At 44.7% G+C, this 22,543-nt stretch overlaps 1 protein-coding gene across 1 annotated transcript in view; it reads right to left on the bottom strand.

Annotated features, from left to right (window-relative positions):
* The window catches only part of RHOJ (ras homolog family member J), a 61,236-nt gene extending 47,216 nt beyond the window's left edge, over positions 1 to 14,020 (bottom strand). The window contains exon 1 of the mRNA XM_071426252.1: positions 13,251 to 14,020. Within this exon, the coding sequence (XP_071282353.1) occupies positions 13,251 to 13,428 (178 nt within the window). The 5' untranslated portion in view covers positions 13,429 to 14,020. The remainder of the gene's footprint in view (positions 1 to 13,250) is intronic.
* Positions 14,021 to 22,543: the final 8,523 nt, after the last annotated feature.

Below are 22,543 nucleotides of genomic sequence, written 5' to 3'. Positions count from 1 at the left end.
CCTAAATATAATGGTGTTCTTCCTAAGTGAATGCAGAATGAGCTCCCAATCAGGTCCTTTATATTTCCTCCATAGTTCACAAACAGCATTTCTAGAATGTGGGCACAGACACCTCCCTCCATGTCCACTGGGCAGCACAGCTAAGTCCTTGCTCCAGTGTCACTAACGTTGGGGGCCACTCACTGGAGCAGGATTGTGTCTGGCAGGGGGAAGATGCCCCTTGAAAACCCTTGAGAGTGTTTGGGGTAACTTCCTTCTTCTGGGAATGAAACATATATCATCTTATAAATCAGAAATGTGGATTTATTGAACATTTATGTGATGACAGAAGTCATCAAAAGAGAAGAGAAAACCCCTCTGCAGTAGCCTGCATCAGAGAGAGTGAAGACAGAATGAGCAACACTGAGCTCAAGGACTGTTTTCCCTTCCCCTGAGCACTTGCCTGGTTCTGCCATCAGGTTTGCCAAGGCTTGTGAGGATTGCCAGCCTCTTTCTGCAACCACTGCAGCTCTTCATGTTGAGAGAGCCCAAAACCACACCTAAACTCATGTTATTTGAAGCACTTTCCTTGGAAATTTTTGTCTTTGCTGCACAAATATTTCACTTAGAGGAAGCCTGCCCTTGGTTAATAATGATTGCAATAGAGCAACTGGAAAAAGAATAATAACAACAACGAAGTAGAACTGGCCAGGGGATGATAATTCAGCTTTGCGACAACTTCTGAGGTTTTACAATTTGTTTTCATTTTACAATGGAATGAAAACAAAACCTTCAGATATTATGTTTTCAATTTGGGCCTTTTTTGCTGCACTGTCAGAAATAACCAGAGGGCCCTGGACCTCAAGAATTTGTCCTCTCAAATATTTAAAAAATGCTTCAGCTTTCGTGAATCAGCATTTTCTCTTGGTGGGACAGTTAATGAAAAATGCTCTGGCCAGAACTTCTGCTAACCCCAAAAGTTCAAAACTATGAGTCATATCCCCCAAAACATAGTTGGTACAAATCACTTGTTTTGTGATTTATGGACATCTTCTGGACTGTCTGATCTTAAACATACCTTTCCCCCCCATCCTCTAAGGATGTACATTTCTTTCCCACACTTCTCCACTTCTCTCCTATTTACTTGGACATTTTTTTGGTTCTCATGCAGCTCCTTGGCACGTTTGACCCTCTCTAACTTAGACAATGCTGAGATAATATTTTTATGGAATTCTGTGGCAGGGCTTTGCCAGGAAAGAGGTGGCTGCTGGAAAGGATAGTGGTCACCGTGGGGTGGTCCCACCACCATCCCTGCCTGGCTGTTGCTGGTTCTCACTCATCTCAGATGACATTTTCCATGGGGCAGAGCTGACATCTGTCAGGAGGAAGAACATCTGCTCTCATGCCCTTGGCCTTGACCAGCTTGGCAGCATCAGAGGGAATCAGAAGAGACACCCGGTACCAATTATCACCCAGGGCAGCTGCTATGTGTGCAATGTCTGTGGTTTGGTTTTGGACCCAGAGCTGCCTCAGAGGTGGCACTGCAGGATCCATAGCTGGTTCTGGCCAGCTCCACGGCCTATGCTGTACCCAGGAAAGCTTTGGGAAGACAATCTGTCTTTCTTTTTCTTTAACATTTCAGGTGGAAAGACCCTGCTCATGAGAAAAAAACCAGTGTGGAAAATGACTACCAAGAGAAGGAAATGTGGCCATTCATTCTGAAAGCTGGAGGAAGCAGCAGAAAGGAAATCAGGGCCTTGAAAGACTACATGTGATGGAAAGTACAAAGTGCTTTCTAGTCAGAAGGTTTTTGTAAGAATTGTCTCATGCACCTCACCAAGACATACTGTGAATGCATTTGGCCAGGGACAAGGCTCCCCTGTGTCCTCAGGATTTTCCACCCTGTTGGGCATAGTCTCAAAATACTGTTCTCCTTGCAAAATCATTGCAAGATTTGCATTATTATTTTTCTTTTCCTAATCTCTCACGTTCATGCATTTAAATAGAAGGCAGGGGGAGAGAAGCCCAGTTGGGAGCACCATATGGAGAGAACACAAGTTATTGCTGTTCCCCCATTATCTTGGCACAGATTTCCTTTGTCAAACATTACTTCAGATTTGGGACCTCAATGTGTATTCACACTCCCTGTTGCTTCTTCCTTCCTTGGAAGCATTAGGAGGGACTTATGGTATTGCTACAGGGAGCTCTTTACAGGAAAGGAAGTAAATTGGGCAATGTGATTCAAATAATGGAAGAATGAATTATTTCACCATTTCAGCAGTTTCCCGTGAGGGACACTTGAGGGAGAAAATGCACTTAACACTCTAAAGTATTAAAATAAAAGAACCACAGCAACCTCACCCAACTGGACTTGAACCAAACCAAATGGTTTAGGTAAATGCCCAGCAGATCTTCAAGTGGCACAATCTGTGAGAGACTATTTCTATGCGTGGCAAGGAAAATTCTCCATATTAATGATATCATGAGCTGGCTCAGCTAATTTGGACTTCATCCATAAGGCCTGGTTTCTGGCAGATTAGCTGAATTTTTTTTGAGTATGAACTCCTCTTTTAATGTTGAGATTGATCCTGTTTTCATGGCTGATATTCCTGGAAAATATTTTCTTAAAGCTGTACTTCACATATATTTTTTTAAAAATGAGAGGTGTTGCTCCCTTGTATTCCTGGAAGAGGCTTAAAATATCCTGAGCAGTAACTAGAAGGCAAAGAGATGAAGGGAACTGTGCTGGATTTTTGCAATTCACTGGTTACATTGCTGGCTACCCAGAACAAAGCAGAGCTGTACTGTGGAGATAAAGGGTCTTTCTAGGAGCTTAAATCATAGCATCCTAATGGCCTCCTAGAAGTTGTTCATGCTTTTGCTGAAAATTTTGATGGCAAGTTTTCAATGAGCAAAAATGAGCTCAAACTAGACAGAAACTACAAGCAATTCTACAGTCTCCTTTGTGTTCTTGATACAGCTGAAAAGGTTTGTGTGTAGCTATAACTAAACAAAAATAAAGATGCAGTTTCAAAACAGCTCTCTGGAGCTATTTTGTGATTTATATGCAGATACACCACGAGCCCTGAGGGAAGTTTCTGTGCCCATGTGGAGCCATTTGGGAAGCAGGATCATACAGCCCAAACCCAGCTGGAATGGACAACATGAGGTCCTGGGCATTACTGCCACAAGCCACTGCTTGATACAGACAGCATAAAATAGATGGTCTCAGGAGGCATTTTCAGTGTGAGTTTGTGCCAGAGCTGAGATTCCCTTGTGGAAATGCCTCAACTTCCAAATAAAAAAATCAAGTCTCTGCATTTCTGCTGCTCGTGGACAGAGACTTCAGCAACTGGGCTCCCAAAATTAGACATAGATGTTGACTTTACACCCAGTTATGGGAGAAAGCCAGTTCTAAAATGGAGCTAGGGGCATTGCTCAGAAACCATGTGTGTCCTGGATGGGGAGGGTCTGGCCTGTGAGGACACGGCACCTGGATAGCTGCCAGCTCTGAAGATGGAGCATGAGACAGTTTGTGAACTTAAAACACATTTTCCAACCTTATGGGATTTTCCTTTAAGTCTGTTCTCAGCAAAGCAGCATATTATTGCAAATAGATGCTCTTTTGGTCCCATCTCCCAGGGGACAGAAATTAATGCTATGTTTGAACATGTATGTTTTCCCACTCATTGCTGAAGCTGTGCTTTTCCTTAAAGTCTGCAGAGAGCTGAGCATGAGCAGATACTGTTAATGCCATTACTTCAAAGTTAGAGCTGGAGTCAGGGCCAGAGAGCCTTTGGTGAGAGACGTGGCCTCTGTTTGCAGGGGTTGGAAGCAGTTCCAATGAGTCATCTCAGGCATCCTCCTGCACTGTGGCAGGACCTTTCTGCCCAGCCCCTCTGCACAGCCCTCTTTAACTCTTTCAGGTGCCTAAGTGCTGGCTCCTGTGCTCACCCCTGGGGCTGCTGTTTCCATCAGACACCTGCACACTGTCCTGAACCAGGAGTGAGGATGTTGGCACAGCACTGTGCTGCTTTTTCCTTCTTGCTCCAATGCCATCACCCTCCTGACTGTGCCTCCCGTGCCACTGTGCTTGGGAATATTTTTACAGCTGTCCATCTCCTTCCTCTGGGAGTTATTTCTTGTTTTTTTCCCCCAGTATTTCTCCTGTCAGTGAAAGTTTTTTTCCAGCCTTTTCTTCCCCTGAGGGTGGTTGGTGTATTTGTGGATTCATTGCTGTGCCGGTTCCCGAGGTAAAAAGGCAACCCTGGGGCAACCCCAGTGCTGGCTTTGCTGCTCCACTGGACACACACTGAATGTGGAGAACTGTGAAAGCTGAAATAACAGCCTGTCATGGTCCTTCAGGCCTTCCCCTTCCCTGGGACCCCAAACACCATTTTGGAGATGAGGACCTGCTAGGGGACAACAAATCCCAGCAAGTGACCATGTCCCCCAGGACCCTTCCAAGCCACCTTGCCTCACATATGACTTTCCATTTAAGGGTTTTGATCTCAGCCTTAAATCTATGAAGGAGGGAGACCTCTCACTTTAAATGCAAATTATGCTAGACATTAAATAAGGTAAATCAACTTTTTTTGGTAATCTTTTAATTATTAGACATTACTTTAAAATTAATTTCTCCAGATATTATTTGGGGAGAAAAAAGAAATGAATACTAGTTCAATAATACTGTTTAGAATTCATTCATTCACTCCCCCTTGGCATAAAACATTGGGTGACAATTTGTAAAATTTCATTCTTTAGTAACATATTCCCAGATTTAGGTGGAAGACCCATAGCTCGAGGTACAAGGACAATATAAATGGAGAATGGCAAATGGTCACTCTTAAAAGCAGATGAGAAATATAAAAACTTGTATTTTTTCATTGCAGAGATAAATATTAATTTGACAGGAGATGTCATTACTATTTAATGACTTTGTCTGAAGAGAACAATTGGAGGAAATATGTTTGCTCTTCCTCATCCCTTGCCATTTCCATGATGTCATTAGGTCTGGCCATAACAAATGGAAATTCAGAACATAGGAAAGGCACTGCCTGCATGGCAAAATCTACTCAGTGATGCAGAGTAGCCATCATGTGTATCACTAGTGCAGACATCAAAATATCAAAGATATCTCTTTATCAAGAGAGCAGAAAATGAGAAGCAAGTTTTACCAGAGGTACTTAGCATTGACTTGAGCAGTAACTAAGCCATTGCAATGATGACTTAGTGAAAAAACTGCCACATCTGGCAGAAATGAAGTTTTCATGTCTAGGAATTTGGTTTCTTAGACTTCTTTGCTGAATTTTTGTTTTTCTTTCCTCATGTGGGTTGCTTGGCCACATGTACTGAGTCAATTATTGGTTTTGAGTGGATGTGATTAAGGTCAAGCTGTAGAGATTGTCCTTCAAGGGCCACAGTTTCAGTTTTGTTCTTCTGAGCTGGTGTCACCTCCTGCAATGCTAGGCAGATGACAAGGGGAGGGAAAGACTAGGCCTGACTATCTTGGAGTAGTGGAGAGGAAAAAAAAGTCATTTTTCCCTTCATGTCTCTTTGCAGCAGTCCATTGCTGGGTAAGCAAAATTCCAAAATCTGTTTGCCTATCCATAAATCAGAAGAGCCAAAAAGGTATTTTCTAAAGCCCTGGGCACAAGGTGCCAGGTGGGGCCAAACTCACAGCCTGGTGTCTTCATCTCTGACATAGCAGAGGGCAGCTTTAAGATAATTTGCCATTCATCAGGCTAAATTTAGGTCTTATCCTGAACTTTAAACCAAAGTTGTGCCAGCTCATTTCCTGCAGAAGTCTTTGTCAATAGCTTATGCTAGTGCTTAATCTCCCCAATGCATGGTTCAACCCCCTTTTTTTGCACACCTTGTTAAAATGGTGTCCTCAAGAACTTTTACAAAGTGATAAGTCCCCTGGGTTAATCACATACCATGCAAAGAAATATTTCTTTTTAAGCCATTTGACTTTTCCTTCTTTCCAATCCATTCCATCAGGCCTGTGCCTGACCTTAAGAAAAGTCCCATCATTCTACATCCAAACCACCAACACTCATTCAAATGGCCTAACTCCTTGTTTAGTATTCTTTGTGACTCTTCTTGCCCTTCAAGCACCACATATCTAATACAAAAAAGTAGACAGTGGGGCTTAGGTGGAATTTAGGCTGGATAAATCTGGATAAAGCAACATGGCTGCTCCATCTAGTCCTCTAATTCCTGGCCCTATCCTTTGTGGTGTGTGCTGTAGTTTCCTTACTCTCTCCACCCAGTTTTCAGACTGACAATGTCATTCATGGTGCAGTGTTGTCCCCTGCTGTGCTTGAAGCACAAGGACATCCACTGGCTGGAGAAATCACTTCTCTGTGTTGGGCTGCTGCAGCTCCTGGCTGTCAGCTGAGTCCTGGCTCCTGGCTGGGTGTGGGATTGGTGCAGAGCTCTTCTGGGCCTCTCTGGAGCATAAATTCAAAGTAAAACCAATCCAGGAGTGGCAGCATTACTAAGAGAAGCTGCACAACACAGCCAGAGGCAAAGGTAAGAAGCAGCTGGGGTGCTGCAGGCTCATCCCCATTCACAGCTGTAGGGGCAGGGGACAATGGGGGCTTTGTCACCACAGTGCTCAGAGCAGTGCTGCAGAAACCATCTGCCCTGAGAAACAGAAACCCAAGGCACACACCTCTGTCTCCATGGGCTTCAAGTGGACTGTGCAGGCTCAGGACAATACAGGGATGTGTGTGAGGAAGAGATAGCAGCGATAGTTATCTCGGGTCTCTGCATACTGACAGCACCTTCAGGAGGAAAAGGCCCTAAAATGCTTGGGGGTGTATGTGGAGCCTCCCAAATGAGTGTGAATCACAACCATGGTGATTCAGAAAAAAGGCATCTTTTTGGTAAAAAGACTGCTCAGGCTTCCTGGATGTGAAAAACCTGAGGATCACTACATCACCTCTGACTTGTATGACTCAGGACAGAATGAAACCTTCTGTTGGGAGACTGAGAATTAGTGGTTCTGTAAAAGTCATCTTCAAAAAATCCAGCCACGGAAACTTTTGAATTGCACTGGTGTGTTTGTTGTGTCCTCATACCTTAATTGTTTTATTGAGATCCCTGGTCTATTCTGGATGATACCAGGAAGATTGGCAGAGAAGTCTTTTCAACTCCTGAGAGGCAAAATGAACATCTCTGTTCAGTGGCTGCCAGTTTAAAGAGCCAGCTCTTAAAAGAGTCAATGCTTCCTTGTCTCAAGGCTAAAGTTCAAATCTGTGTGATCAAAATTGGATGAACATTGAAAGGGGAAAAAAAAAAACCACTGCACATATCCATGCAAATAAACATCACAGCTCTCTTTCAGTGCTATTTATATCTATTTGAGTTTAATGACCCCAAACTTTGTATCAAGAGTTTCTCTAATGTGCTACCAAGACTGTTTATAGGAGACAACTGTCTCAAGAATGTGGCAGTGTGAAGACTCCCACGGCAGCACCCGTGCAGAAATTGCAGCTCTGCTTGGGCAGTCTTTTCCTGTCAGAGTTTCAACAGAGAAAAAAACAAAAAAAGTGATGATCTTGGGGTTATCACACGCGGTGGCAAGCGGGGATGGGTTGAAAGCAGTGTGAATTAGTAATCAATTCAAAATGGCTAGCACACCAAAAGTGTGGCCAGATGTGCTCTTGTGCCAGCAGCTGGAGAAATTTGGGATATTAGGGCTCCCCTTGGGTTTCTGCCATGTCTTGGCTGGTGTTTCCTGCTCCTTGGGAGAGGCTGCAAAGCAGAGCTGCTGCCTGGTACTTGGTTTGTCTCCCCTGGCTGCTCCTGCCTGCCCCAGGACAGAGAGCACCCAGCCATGGGCAGCCCCAGGATCATTGACAGCCCTCTTCCAACTCCTTTCATCCATGGGAGGACACTAGGAACAGGGATTTGGGTCACTGCTGTGACATACAGGCAGGATATAATAGAGTTGTGGATTTGCACAGGTACAAGCTGCCTGCTCTGGGCAAGAGCAGTCATACTGCTTCAATGCTACTAAAAATGCCAGAGCAGGAGACTCTCCCTTCTTACACAGCTTGTCTGGCCACAAGGTTGGGATCACTGCTCTGTGAGACTGGTGATGCTCCAGCTCACTGCAGTGCAAAGTCAGACAGATTACATTGATTCACCACTGAAGAACAAAAAATGTGTCTCTCCTAACAGTAAGTAATGTCTCTCTTCTTCTATATTGCTTTTAATTTACAGAGCCCCAGTCAGGGCTGAGCTATTCTGTATGCTATTAGTTAGCTGATCACATGCCAAAGCTAATTTTTTTCAAATGGGTTCACTATTTATAAACGTTCACCAGTTTGTGCCGACACATGAGGGGAGGGAGGGACATATTTACACCATCTACTTCTTGCAGATGCTTTGCAGTTCTCCCTTGGAGGGATTGACCTCTCTCATCTATCAAAGATGCAACTTTGGCTCCTAAAGCTATTTGTATGGTATTCATCTCTGTATTATGCCTGAACTGGAGTTGAGCTTAAGACTCACAGCTCTCTTTTCCTCAGACTTCTGATGAGTCCAATCACCCTTGTCTGCACAGTGAGCCAAGTTAGCTGCATGCCATTGTTACTGCTCCTTAAGCATGGAGAAGTTTTTTTTTTTTTTTTTTTTTTTTTTAATTACAAGAAATTCTGGAATAGAATGGAATAGTTTCAGATGGATGGGGCCTACATACAGCAATAATTTAGTCCAACTACTTGATCATTTCAGGGCTGACCAAAAGTCACAGCACATAATTAATGGCATTATACCAATGCCTATTAAACACTGACAGCCCTGGGACATTGATCACCTCTCCAGGAAGCCTGAATATAAATTTTAGGGCAAATAAATTTCATGCTAAAAATTGCTGGTTTTAGGCTTCATGAATATAAAATGGGATGCTCCCATTTTATATTCATTTCCTAAGTAACAACACACATTTTTCTTATGTATTTCACAGAGCAAGCCAGCTACCTTTGGTTCTATTAAACCAACTCTGCTAGCTGTTGAATTGAGTTTTTTTGTTGGTCCAACCTCAGCCCTAAATAAACATTTGTAACCTCACATATCTAGGCACAATACAAGTCACCCTGGCTGAGAGACCTTTGCTCATGGAAAACCAGCATTTGATGTTCAAGAGACAGAGTGGAACCAGCATGTTGAAGCATCTACTCACTATCCAAACAGCCCCTATTGTTACAGTTATTGCCAGCAATATCCTGTTTGTCGCTGGGATAGCACTTTGGTGAGCCTGCGTAGGAACACCCATTTGCCTTGTGGCTAAACACTTCCAGTGAAGGATTTGGAAATTCACCAAAGCAAGGAAACCTACTCAGGGCTCTGGCCTCCAGCAAAACCTCTTCAAAATGCCTTGAGAAATACCCAGACTCATAAAATTCCATGCATCCAATGAAAGAAACAATTTTCATATCCAAGTAACAAATTTGCCCTCCCCATCTGTCTGGCATTGCTCTGATCCTACTCTACACCCGTCACATCCCAACACTGGCAACAGGCCATGAAGAAATTCGGTTTTGTGGACTGTGGGTGAAATCTGAGGCAGGATATTACTAGTGTGGAGCTAATAACTGGTCTGGACTTTTGTACAGTGCAGCTGCACACGTGGTGAGCCACCAAGAGCTTTTCGTGCCAGGCACCACTGCGTCCAAGCTGTAAATGCTGTGTGAGTTACCTGCAGGAATACCTGCTCCTTCCCTGGATGAGTTACCTGCAGGAATATCTGCTCCTTCCCTGGGTGAGTTACCTGCAGGAATACCTGCTCCTTCCCTGGATGAGTTACCTGCAGGAATATCTGCTCCTTCCCTGGGTGAGTTACCTGCAGGAATATCTGCTCCTTCCTTGTGTGAGTTACCTGCAGGAATATCTGCTCCTTCCCTGGGTGAGTTACCTGCAGGAATACCTGCTCCTTCCTTGTGTGAGTTACCTGCAGGAATACCTGCTCCTTCCTTGTGTGAGTTACCTGCAGGAATATCTGCTCCTTCCTTGTGTGAGTTATCTGCAGGAATACCTGCTCCTTCCCTGGGTGAGTTATCTGCAGGAATATCTGCTTCTTCCCTGGGTGACACTCAGATCCTGCCTTTGATTTTCTTAGAGGCAGGTTGGGCCCAACTTTTATAAAGTGGTTTCAAGCTCTTTCATGTGAGAGGCACTGAATAAGCACCGTGCAGATCTAACAGTGCAGGAACTCAGCTGTTTCTTCCCCTGACCACTCCTGCTGCTACCTCCACCTGCTTCAGCTGCAGGAGCTGAGGAGATGAGATGCAGCAGGGCAAGTTCACAGAGCTGGTGCTTCAGGGCCATGAACAGTTAAGGCCTTGGCCTGGTGCAGCTGGAGCTTTTCCCAAAGCTGGGCTGGAGAGCATCACTGTCTCCCCCGAGTCGCTGGAGTCGTGGCAGTGAGAAACTGCTCTGAGATCACCACTGGAATCCTTGGGTTTTAATGCTTCCCCTCCCCACCCCCTACATTTTCCATTAGGAAGAAGTAAATTGGTAAATGCCCCAGGAGTCACAACCAGGCTGTGACCTGGTGAGGCAAGAGGAAGCCCTTGCTAACACACCACTGCTGGTAATAACACCTGGGTGGAAAACCTCCCATGGAAAGTGAAGCTTTGCAAAAATCTGCAGAAATTAATTGCTTGTGAGCATTTCCAGCACAGAAATTAACCATTGAATCTGATGTTTTCAGCTTGTTTGGGAAAACTGAAACATTTGGTTTCAGCAGTGGCAAGGACAGGGGTGGACAAACCATTTTCCTGGGGTAAATTCAAATGTGATTTTCCAGAGCCTCCCACACCCTTCAGGATCTGTCCATGTGTGCAGCTTTCCCATGTGCTGTGCTGCCTGTGCTGCCACCATGCCCATGGTACCTCTGTGACCATGGTACTGCTGTCCCACCTCTCCTCTTCACCATGGGCTGCCATGCAGATGGATGTGGAAAATCCAATGGAAGGTCCTAAAAACTGTAAGCTCAGGGGCAAGGTTGCCCCAAGTGAGTTATTTGCTCAATCAATACCCACAGTATTTTAAATAGGCTGTGGTATACTTTATGCCACATAATATTTTTATGAGTGGGATTTTTTCCAGCACTCTGCTTTAGAAGTAATTCCTGCTGCTCGACTTTGTGTGCAATTTTGTAGTGAAATCATTTTAATAAATGATGGGATTCCTCAAAACACTGAATTTCCATTTGTGATCAATGATAGTTTTGACCACTGCCACTGGATAGGGATTATCTCAGAACAGCATGTTAATAAACAGAGCTATTTTTCCCCTCTTATCTTTATGAGTTTTGTCACTGAAAATATTTTTATATTTATGTGCTATAGTAGTTAAGAAGGCAGATAAAAATAGCTGGAGATATTTTAGAGGCTAAATCTTCAAACCTGAAAATGAGGCTTGATTTAAAAGTGCCTTCATACTCCTTTTACCCCAAAGAGATCAAGATTATGCTACTTCATCTTCCCATCCTTCCCTCAGCCCTCATATCCCTCAGTAACTGGAGCCCAGTGGCAATTTCCAACAGCTCAGAACAGAGGAAAGGGAATCAAAGCAAGTCCCTGAGAGTCACCTGTGGCTGGTTAGGGAGGAGAAACTCAGAGTGGTGCCCCCACCAAGTGCCATCACTGCCCTTGCATGTGCCCCAGGCTCACACCAAAATCACCAAAACTGATGCCTACATGGTCTGGCACCAACTATTGGATGGCTTTTCCCATAGGCAGAGGTATTTGCAGGGCATGGAGGAGAGAGGGAGAAGGGCAGTGGATGCTGGGATCAGCATTTTGTAAGGGGTGAACAGATCTGAAGTTATCACAGGAAAGTTGGTGCTGTTGCACTATAAGACAGCCCTTAGGGATTTTGGCTCATGGAAGCACGTATTTCCAATAGGCAATATGTAATGTTTAGTAAATGTTGTATATCTTGTCTGTGGAAATGTTTTTTTCTAAAGGGATCACTCAATCTATCTGGTGGGAAGGGCAGAGAAAAGAGAGAGCTGCTTGCATTAGAAGTGATGCTGCCCACTCTTGTGGAGGAAAAGGTCATCACATTTCCACGGATCAGAGTCTGCAATTACACAGCTTTCTTGTTTGGCCAGTTCATCTGCTCAACCTGACACGGAGCCAGAATGCAAACAGGGATTTTTCCCATTACAGAATACCAAATCTATGATAAGCCACGCCATGAAAATTCAGTTTTTAAGGAGGTGGGGAGAGAATGAGGGAAACTCCAACTGCTGCTGCAAGATAAGCAAGGAGTTTTGCAGTGCTTCTAGAATCTGTGTCTGGGATCTCATTAAAAAAACCCCATAAGCCGAAGGAGCACTGTGAGAAGAAAAACAGCAGAATTTGGGACAGTAAAATTTAAGCAGATGTTTGAACACCAGTTTTAGCCTATGAAACATCTGTGTGATAACTTTGGACACAGCTGGACAAAGTCAGTAATTGCTACAGAGAGAGGCCTGTGAATATTGTGCTTAATCTGTGGGTCTGTTCTGCACAGCAATGCAGTGAATATCATTGGTGATCTTGATTATATTTGTGTTTTTTACTTATACTACAAATTCCCCTACTATGAAGGATTCAAATCAATCACCTCTTCTGCTTTTCACTACCATCAAGTTGTAGTATCAAAATCTATTTATAGATGGAGTAACAAACATCTCTGAAACGAGAGTCATATACTGACAGCTTGGAAAGAGACTGTGCTGGTTTTCTCAAAGATCACTCCTTAAATAGGATATATTGTCAAAGATTATTCCTTAAATAGGATATAAATATTGTAATTTATGCATCATTTGCCAAGAGGGACAAGATTGTGATAACATATATATATATATATATACACACATATATATAGAGAGAGAGTCTTCCTAACTGCAAACTGCAAAGCTCAGAACTTCAAAAACTAACCAAGAATACAAAGTGATAGAGGCTGAATTACATTTGTTGTCCCAAAACACAGTGGATTTAACTCCATCCCTAACGCTTCTTATTCGCCAAAAACAAGACAAAAATAAGAAGCAAACAAATAAGTTCTCTGAATAAATCCTGCATTGTCCCAATTTTATGAGCTGCCATCTAAGCTGCCTGGCAACCATCCAGGCCTGAATGACATTCCTGGACAAGAAGTAACCCGTGCATCCCTTTTGAACTGTCCTCTCCTCGAGCTGCCTTCACCTCCCACCTGGCTGCCCTGCCGCTCTCGATTAAATTTCTTTTAAAGCACTTTCTTACCTGCATAGTGGTCAAACACAGTGGGGACATACTCCTCTGGGAAGGCATCATTGGCATAGCTCATCAGCAAACAGGTTTTCCCAACTGCACCATCCCCAACCACCACACATTTCAGCATCTTCTTGGTGTTGCTCCTGCTCCCGTCAGTGCAGTTGTCATTTTCCTCCTTGCAGTTCATTCTTGCTGCTGCCGCCGCTGCTCTTGCTGCTCCCAGGACTTCCAAGTGCACATGAAGGAAAAATGAAGTGCGATTGTATTGACTTTTCCTGAGTTTGGAGAAGGAGGGGGGTGGGGGGTGGGGGGGGAGAGCAGCAAATCTCAAACTCAGGAAATCATACTAATGTTTCCAGGCTGTCACAGCCGCTTCTTACAGTTACCAGATCAGTCAAGAGGATCATCGAGGTGAATAAATTAAACACACAGAGAGGAATAGCATAAAACATAAAAAAAAAAGAAAAAAAAAGAAAAGAGTGATCTGTCCTTTTTCGTTTGTCCCAGTCAGGAAATCCTCATCCTGCCCGGCCGTTCCCAGTCTTTATTGCGACTTCAAAAAATATCAGCAGTCTGTAGCTTCCATCCGCGTCTCCCTTCCTCCAGCCTGGCCGCAGGAACCAGGGATTCCTGTTAAATCCACTCCATTTTCCATCTCATTTCTACATGGAGGAGAGTCTGGAGGTTTTTAATGGAGTTTTTCCTTTCTTTCTCCAGCTTGCTGTGTGTCAGGAAATCATGGGTTTCCTGCTGAATTCCATATTAGGATCAGTGGGCTTGTGAAGGGCTGCAAACAATGGGAGCTCTGTGTGTATTTGTACTTTGGAGGAACTCTGCCAGGACATGGAGAAAGGAAAACACTAGAGGTCCCCCTGCAGAATGAAGTTTTTTAGGCTCTCTGCTCCATCCAGCTGCTCTCTGGGCTGCCGGCCCCGATGAGGAGGATTTGGGAGAATTTGGAATATGGGAGTGCTGGAAATGCTGAGAGCTCTGCCCCGGTCCCAGGGAATCCTGCTGATCCCAGGCACGACCTTCTCTCATCTCAAATAGGTATTTTCTCCCATTTGAGAAAGGGAAAGGGGGACATGGAGAAGCAGAGAGGAGGTATAGTGGCTAGATAATGTCAACTTTCTGTCTCTATAGCTCTTTAAAGTGTTTGTTACAAAGAACAAATAACTGATTTTTCAGTTCACGCACTCAGAAAGTTTCTCTTGCCTTTTCCTTATCCCTCCTCCTCCAAAAAAGACAGATTTTCCCCTCCTAATGTAAAGATGTAAACACAGACAGAGAGAATAAAGTAGAATTAGGAGTTAGAGAAATTAAAAAATTAAACAGACAAACAAACTCCTTTATAGCAGTCTGTGAAAAACCAGCTTTGAGCCACATGATTCCTGCCCCCTCCTCTGGTTTGTTCCGGTGCTTCACGTGCCTCCTAAGCCTTCTCCCCATTTCAATACACAACAATCCACATGAACACGAAGGGCAAAACTTCCCTCTCCATGCACAGGAAAAATTTTGCAATTTCCAGCAGAAACGAGCCAGACACTGACACAAACCCCAGTGCAGCAGCCCAGCACATCCTGCTGGCTGCATTTCCCCTCCACGAGGCTGGGAGGCTTTGAGAGGGGGAAACACCCCCCTGCTGGCACTCCACCGGTGATAAACACTTCCCCTGCCCTGCTCACACCTGGTGAGAGATCAAAAGTACACACCAGTGCACACCTGGACATGCAAAGAGCAACACAGCCTTAGAAAGGAAAGCTTATATCCCCAAACTTTAGGAGTAAGGACAAACACAGCCATAGTAATGGAAGTCTGCAGTCCCAAAATGTGTGTCCTTCAATTTGTTTGTGGTGAAGAGGCACAGCAGATTCACCTACAACCTCCCCTGGACAGGCTAAGTCTGTCAGAGCTCTTCAATGATCTGCCTGTGCTGGATCAGCTCTGGACACCTTCCCCAAGAGGTGCTAGAATTATAGAATCCTGTAAAAGTTTGGGTTAGATGGGACCTCAGAGATCATCCAGTCCTAATCCCCCTGCCATGGGACACCTTCACTAGACCAGGTTGTTCCCAGCCCCATCCAACCTGGACTTGAACACTTCAAGGGATGGAGGAGGGTTAAAACATGTGAGCAAGGTTTGTCTGTTCACCTGGAGAGCCCCAGGGAGCTCTGTTTGCTGTCTCTAGCCAGGAGTCTTGGTCATTCAGTGATTTGTGCCCTGTGACCTTCACCTCCTCCATCCCCCTCTCCCTGCTGATAACAGGGAGCTGAGCAGGCAGAGTTAGGCCCAGCATCACACCCGCCATCAGAGGCATCACTAAAATGTTTCCCAGAGTTAGGAGATCAGGTGCATCCTCCTAGCTTCAAACTGCAGCCTAAGGCTGAGCTTCATCCAAGAAAACCTGAGAGCTCTGGGCATCAGAATCCCCATTCTCCAAGCATTTGCTCTGCTGATCCCTCCCACCATCAGAGCCTGGCTGGGCCACTCTGAGGGGCAGCACATGTTACAGGGATTTATTCTTTGAGCTTATTTCTAGCTGTAATTGAGGTCAAACTCCAAGCCTGTGCTCTGAGGAGGTACCAGCACCCTGATCCCCTCTGTGCCTTTGCTTACTGGCCTGGTGGCCTGGAGGGGAAAGTTTGCCAAGTTGTTGGTGCATGCTGTTGCAAGGTAACTGTAGAGCCAGAGGAAGAAAAACATTCCAACAATTCATGGTTCAGGTCCCCACTGCCTCTATCAGACAAAAGCAAAAGCTGTCTTGCTTCCCATTTTAATCTATCTGCAAGCTTTTTTCAACATCAGACATACTCCAGTTAAGGCAAGATTTAGTGCTAATTGGGCCAGATTTAGGCCTGCAACAAAATCCCCATGGCTCATTCCTCCCTGATCATAAAGCTGGGCAAGTCCCAGCAGGACTATGCCCACATCCCCTTCTTTTGCAAGAGGTTAAATGATGAAATTTCCTTGCTGTTTTTCCTAGAGGATTAAAGTGACTTTATTCTCTCTTCGCCTTTAAAAAAAAGATCTTCCTAAATTCAAAGGTTTTCTCGTGCCATTAAGGGGCTGAACTGGAGGATCATAGAATCAGAGAATCCCAAAATCATTAAGGTTGGGAAAAATGTCCAAGGTCATTGAGTCCAACCTTTGCTCCATTATCACACATCAGCTAAATCACAGCACTGAGTGCCACAACCAATAATTTCTGAACACTTCCATGGGTGGTGACTCCACCACCTCCCTGGGCAGCCCATTCCAATGCTGGACCATCCTATCAAGGAGAAATTCTTCCTGAACTCCTTAGGTCTTTGCAGACCCTTCCAGTTCCAAGCTCTGATGCACGGGACACTTTGTGGGGGACCAGTTTTAGTTAAAAATGCATCAATAAAAGGCCTTATATCCCTCAGTGTGAATAATGGAAGTGCAGCCATGAAGCCAGAGCCTAAATAAAGGATGGCCTGGAATAAACCAACAGGAGGAGTTTATCTTGAAGGTGAAGGAAGGTTGACATCTGACCTGCAAAACTCAAACTCAGTGCTACCAGTTTGCTTTCCCTATATAGGTGATATGTGGAGCTTTAGAGGAGTTATGATAAAGTTATAAAATAAGAATTGTATCCAGACTAAAAACACATGTTCTTTTAATCTCATGACTTTAACTCAGTTTGGCACCATTTAGATCAGCTGGATCAAAACATTTTAAGAGCTGGTTTAGCTTCAGCAAAGTTTGATCACGTTGTTTTACACCACTTTACTCTGGGGACTGAGAGAGTGCTTACCCCTCTGCTGCTCTGGGGTTGTTGTTTTACTTATCTTGGCTGTGTGAATTAACAGGCCAGACCTGTCTTCCAGCAGTCTGGCAAAGTTGGAGGCAATCCTGTTGCATTTTACAGAAGATTTGTTAACCTGCAAATGGCAAGTGACAATTCTATAGGTTAAGCTGACCCTTCTGCACTGCTGTGCAAGTTTCAGCTCCCCCAAGAGCCCTTCTGAACAATGGAAGCTGCCTTCAAGGCCCAGCCTGGAAGCCACAAGGTTATTGGTAATCATTAGCAAATGTCAGAGAGTTCTAATGATTTAGTCTACATCCAGGGCTTTTTTTTTTTTGCTATTTCATTAATCAGATTAGAATTGGTCAGATTTTTTTCCCAAGATTTCAGTCATTACCATCCCACAAACCCAATAAGAGCAGGCTGGTTACGAGCCACAGCTTGGGAAGACGTGTCTGCAGCAAAAATAAAAAAAAGAACGTAAGGCCAACGAGTCTGAATGCTTGGAAATCTTGTTTAAATGTGTGTGGTGTTCAGGTATCCAGTCTGTTTCCCACTGATTTTACAAGTTTCTAGCCAAGGGCACCACAGCTCAAGCAGATGTGGGCAGGTGGAGTGAAGATGAGCACTGTGGAGTGAAGATGTCACCTGAGGCTCTTCCTGGCCAAATTTCTCAGGCAATCTCTGCTCTAGATGAAGTGCCTCTGACCTTTTGCTAATTCATGGATTTACTGGAAGCAGATCTATTCCTAAGGCTGCAGAGTATCTCCAACTGCCATGAGCTGTGGGGATGCATCACCTTCCTCTTCATCAGCACAGGTCAGACAGGGGTGCCTGGCACTGCCTCCTAGGGGATTAGCAAGTTCAAGGCTGGTGCAAAAACTTTAGGTGAGAAGATCTGCAGGACACGAAGCACTTGCAAATTTTTAAATTAGCTCTGCAATTAGCAATATCTTGGTCAATTAACTTTATTCTGTATTTCTGTGCAGGCTCACAGGAGGAAAAAAGGGATATGAAGCTCTGTCGTGCTCTCCCTGCTCTCTTCCCCTGGCCAAGCTGCCATCCCCACATTTCTCCAGTGTCTCCTGAAATGCAATGGTCTAACTCTGTGCAATCTTATGAGTTTAAAACCTGACAGTTAGAGTGATGTTATGCATTAAGTGTTTTCCTCACCAGACCTGACTGATTTTAAAGGGTCTTAACTCTTTCTTATGTCTTGTTCTCCTAAATCCTCTCCTGCCCTAAACCAAGCAGATCTGTCTCTACATTCTCACGCTTAAGAAGCTCTCCAGGGTGGGGGATTTTGAAGGTGAAAACACTGTGTGAAGCTTTTCTCCCCATGCCTTGCTGCTAGGAATAGACACATTCAGCCTACCAGTGTTGATGAGGAAATGAAGTTTCTGGCACTACTACTGAACTGTAAATTAATTTCAGGCAAATCTTCTCACATTTTTCTTATCCTTTGTCTAATCTGTTTAGATTTTGAGATTTTTAGGGCAGGGATTGTGTTGATATTGGACTGAACATAGCAAAACTATATTAAGCTTAACTATCACTGTGCTGTTCAAAACCAAGTTTCCCTGGCTATCAAATTCAGGACCTTGCCTGGACTATGTTGTTGTAAGACCCAGCCTTTTGCAGTAAAAAATCTTTAGGACTTCAAGACATCCCCACAGTCACCATATCTCTCACCTCCAGTCTTAGATATTGGGGTAGCTCCTGTTTGTTGTAGGGTTGCCTGGATGGCCCTCCACATTGTGCTAAGATTTAATTAAATGAGAGCATTTTATCCTTATTCCTTCCATCCTATCTCCCCCTTTCTTTCTGTCAGCCCCATTCATCAGCCTCCCACCCCACTGAAGTGCTCACTGAGACCTCAAGTGAATTTGATATATTGAAAAGCAGAAGCAGCAAATTCAGGATAAAAAAAGTGACAGCTTGACAGTGACCACAGGAGGAGTCTGGAAGTGCTCTGTGTGAAGCCTTTTTAGAGGCATCTTGCTGATGGGCAGGTGCTGAGAGTCAGCTTTGAGGCTTGTTGAGAGAGAGAAAGCCTCTCTCCAGCCATCCCACCCCATCAGGCAGCTGCCACCAGCGCCACCACCATGGTGGCCATGCCAGCAGTGGGGGTTCCCTGCTTCAAGGTGCTGCCATGGATATAATTAGTGCCATTGGATCTCTCTTTGCCAAGATGAGCTGATAAAACGAGAGGTTTTTGGGAGAGGAGGTCAAGCAATGGAAGTTTCATGTCCTATCCAGCAGAGACCCCTCTTGCTTCCCAGGGGAGGCTGCTGTAAAATGAGAACTGCACATGTTGTGTTTGTGAGTTTGTGAATGGGGAGGGCAGGTTTTCTACTAGGGCAGATGATTCTCCCTGTTGCCTTGCAGTTAATTCTGTATTACTGACTGCAGACAGTGCTCTCTGTGTGTCACCCACCCCCCAGCTGGTGGTACTTATCCAGAGTCTGCATTTCCAGCTGTTTTCTGTTCATAGGTATTTAAGTTTGGGCTTTGAGGATGAGTTTTCCTTGGAGGTGTGAAAGTTCCCTCTGGATACTGGAATATCTGCACCTGGTGCTTATTCTCCCTGTTTGCATCAGAATTCTCTCATTTCCTTCCAGAAAATCACTGGCTGTTGCCTCTGCCTTCTCTGCTTTATGGCTTTGTTCTTGCATGACTGTGTCATTTCTCTTCTCTTCTCTTCTCTTCTCTTCTCTTCTCTTCTCTTCTCTTCTCTTCTCTTCTCTTCTCTTCTCTTCTCTTCTCTTCTCTTCTCTTCTCTTCTCTTCTCTCTGACAAAAGTTGTTTACCTCTCCCTGTCACAGTAGGGAGAAGTGGACTCAGGTAATTCAGCCTGGGATTAGCATAGCAGCAAAAAAACATCACTTAAGGCAATTTCTTTCTCCCTACCTATGATGTTTTCCATAGAGATTTTTTTTTTCCCTAAATTACATTTATTTTAGGTTGAGCAGTACAGCAGGAGGTTAAACAAAGAGAAACCTCATCTAGGCCTCTTCTGCATCTCGAAATGGCATTTGTCTCTGCTGATGGAGGACTGCTGGGAATGTAAAAAGGCTGCAATCAGGAAATCAAGCAGCACTGAGGGCACCAACACTGTGACCAATTAGCACCGTGTGTACAGGTACTCAGTGAAGCCATTACAGGGACAAATCTGTTTTGTTCAACTCTGAGTAATGCTTGGGACATAATCTGCAATTTCTTTAAAAGCAGAGAAACTTCCCCAAGTTAGATGGGTCCAAATGTAATGTTTCCAATGGGGGAAGAGGTTCGTGTCTAAAAACATGCCAGCTGGAATCTGGAGGTTTTCAGCTTCCCCCTTTCCAGCCCAAATTGCCAAGCTGGCTTTATCGTTGAAATGAACACACGTCTGATTCATAAAACATTCATGCAGAGTTTTTACTCTCTTGGAAAGAAGGGAGCAGGCTGCTTCCAGGAAGGGAATGTGCTTTTTTGCTTCATCTGATCTTTCTGCCTCCACTCAAAAATAAGCAGAAGGCTGCTGCTGCCTCCACAATCCAGAGCAGGCAGACAGGAGGAGGACCAAGGTGGCAAGCAAAGGGATGTCACAGTTTTTGTGCTGTGTCTCCTTGCTGAGCCTGCTCTCAGCACAGCCCTGTGCCAAAGCTCTGCAATGAGGCCCAGGAGCACCATTTCCAAACCTGCTGCTCTGACTGGCTCAAGTGGAGTGGATCATCCAAGTAAAGCCCTTATCTCATGAGTGAAAGAGGAATGAGGAATGCTTTCTTTTTTCTGTCTATTTGTGCTGGTGATCCTCAGGGCAGGGACGGGCTCCTGCCTTTTCTGAAGGGTGCTGGCCCATGACACAGCTAAACCAACTTGCTGATTGCCACCCAGAAAGTGCTTGGTCTAACCTGACAATGAGCTTTTTAAAGGAGAAAATGCAGAGAAAATTATTCTGCTATTTTTCCCCTCTTTGCATTGGTTTTCTGCAGGCTGACATCCCCCTGCTATAGTGTCCCCCACTACAGGGACAGCTTGATTTTCCACAAGTGAAGAGAATTAAGGGAGAAGTGCTGGCAGCAGCAGCTTACTTTGCTCCTTTTGTAGGAATTAGAGGTTTTGTTTGCACTGCCAAGTCATCCTCTTGCTTTAAAGGTGTCTGGGTGTGGTGGCAAAATGAATGAGGAGTGTGGGCACCCTACCTAAGCTGCTGAAATGTCCAAAAATCGCATGAGGCTTAACGTTAAGGCCTTAGGTCAAAGCCTCAGGACCTAGAAATAGCTGAGCATACAGTGGAAGGGGGAGGGAGAGGTGGAAAACAGTCAGAAGCAGCACTTTTGTTGCAGGTGATGCAGCTGTCAGTGTGGCTGTGCTGATGGCTGTGGTTTGTGTGTGGCAGGAGCTGCAGACACAGCCCTGCAGACACACCATGCTGGGCATTCATGGCACACTCAGGCTGATTTAGAAACTCTTCACCCATCTGTGCTTCTTTCTCATTGCTGCCTGGCTCATTCCTTCCCTGAGAAGGTGCTGACATCTCTCAGGAGGAAGCTCTGCTTATTTAGCAGTGAAATTCAGGTACAATGTCTCCTGGGGGATCTGTGGCTGCTGAATCCTGTGAGTGCTGCTGTGCTCTGCACTGGGCTGCAATCAGTGCAGGCAGCCCCATGAAGATTTCAGGGGTCAGGGCTCTCATTCCCTGCTCCCTGTTCTCCCACAGTGGCACATTTATGTAAAATGAGCCTGGCTGAACATTAGCCACCATCTCAGAGCCCTCTGGGTTTGCTCCCAGTGAATGGGAGAAATCCCTGTGGGTTATTTTCCTTAGTTTAGGAGCAGTTGGGACCATCCTGTCTTCATGGCAGTGGATTTTGCACTGGTGATACCTCTGGAGGTTTAGTGGGCACAACTGACTCCTAATATTTTCCAATTTTGTTTCATAAAATAAATATGATGTGGATGGCAACTACAGTGAATAATATGTGGATCCACTCCCAATGAAATATTTTTGACTGAGCTTAACTCCAACATAATTTTTCTACTGTTTTCAGGAGATATTTGGTAATACTCAGGTTGCTGTTGTTACAGTGCATGTTTAGAAAATGGCCAGGAAGATCAGGTTTTTTTCTTGTCTCTCTGATTTGCACCCTGCAGGCATCAGCCCTGATTATTTGGGTTGAATTGGGATGAACTCTACATTTTCTGATATGCAAAGAGCACATAATTTCTCCTCCTTGCCTGCAGTGGTGGATTTTGGGCAGAGGTTTCTGATCAGGAGGGGATCAGTAGAGTGTGGAGATGAACAAACATCTCAAACCAAGTGGGTTTATTCCACAAATGAAGCAAAATAATAGAGAAACTGACTTGAAGACAACAAGCAGCTGATGAGCATCAGGAATTTACACTTCAGACTTCTGTGATGGATTTTGCTCATCACTGGTAGGAGCAGAACAGCCCCCAATTTTCCTGCAGGCAATCTGGAGACCCAGCCTGATCTCAGTAGGCATCACCCAGGAGAACATTTCCTTGGAAGAGTTTTTCCCAAAGCCCA

This window comes from Agelaius tricolor, unplaced genomic scaffold (genome assembly GCF_023055355.1).
Source record: "Agelaius tricolor isolate 1412-34295 unplaced genomic scaffold, bAgeTri1.0.p SCAF_5, whole genome shotgun sequence".
Classification (NCBI taxonomy): Eukaryota; Metazoa; Chordata; class Aves; order Passeriformes; family Icteridae; genus Agelaius; species Agelaius tricolor.
This window is presented reverse-complemented; position numbering and strand designations above follow the sequence as displayed.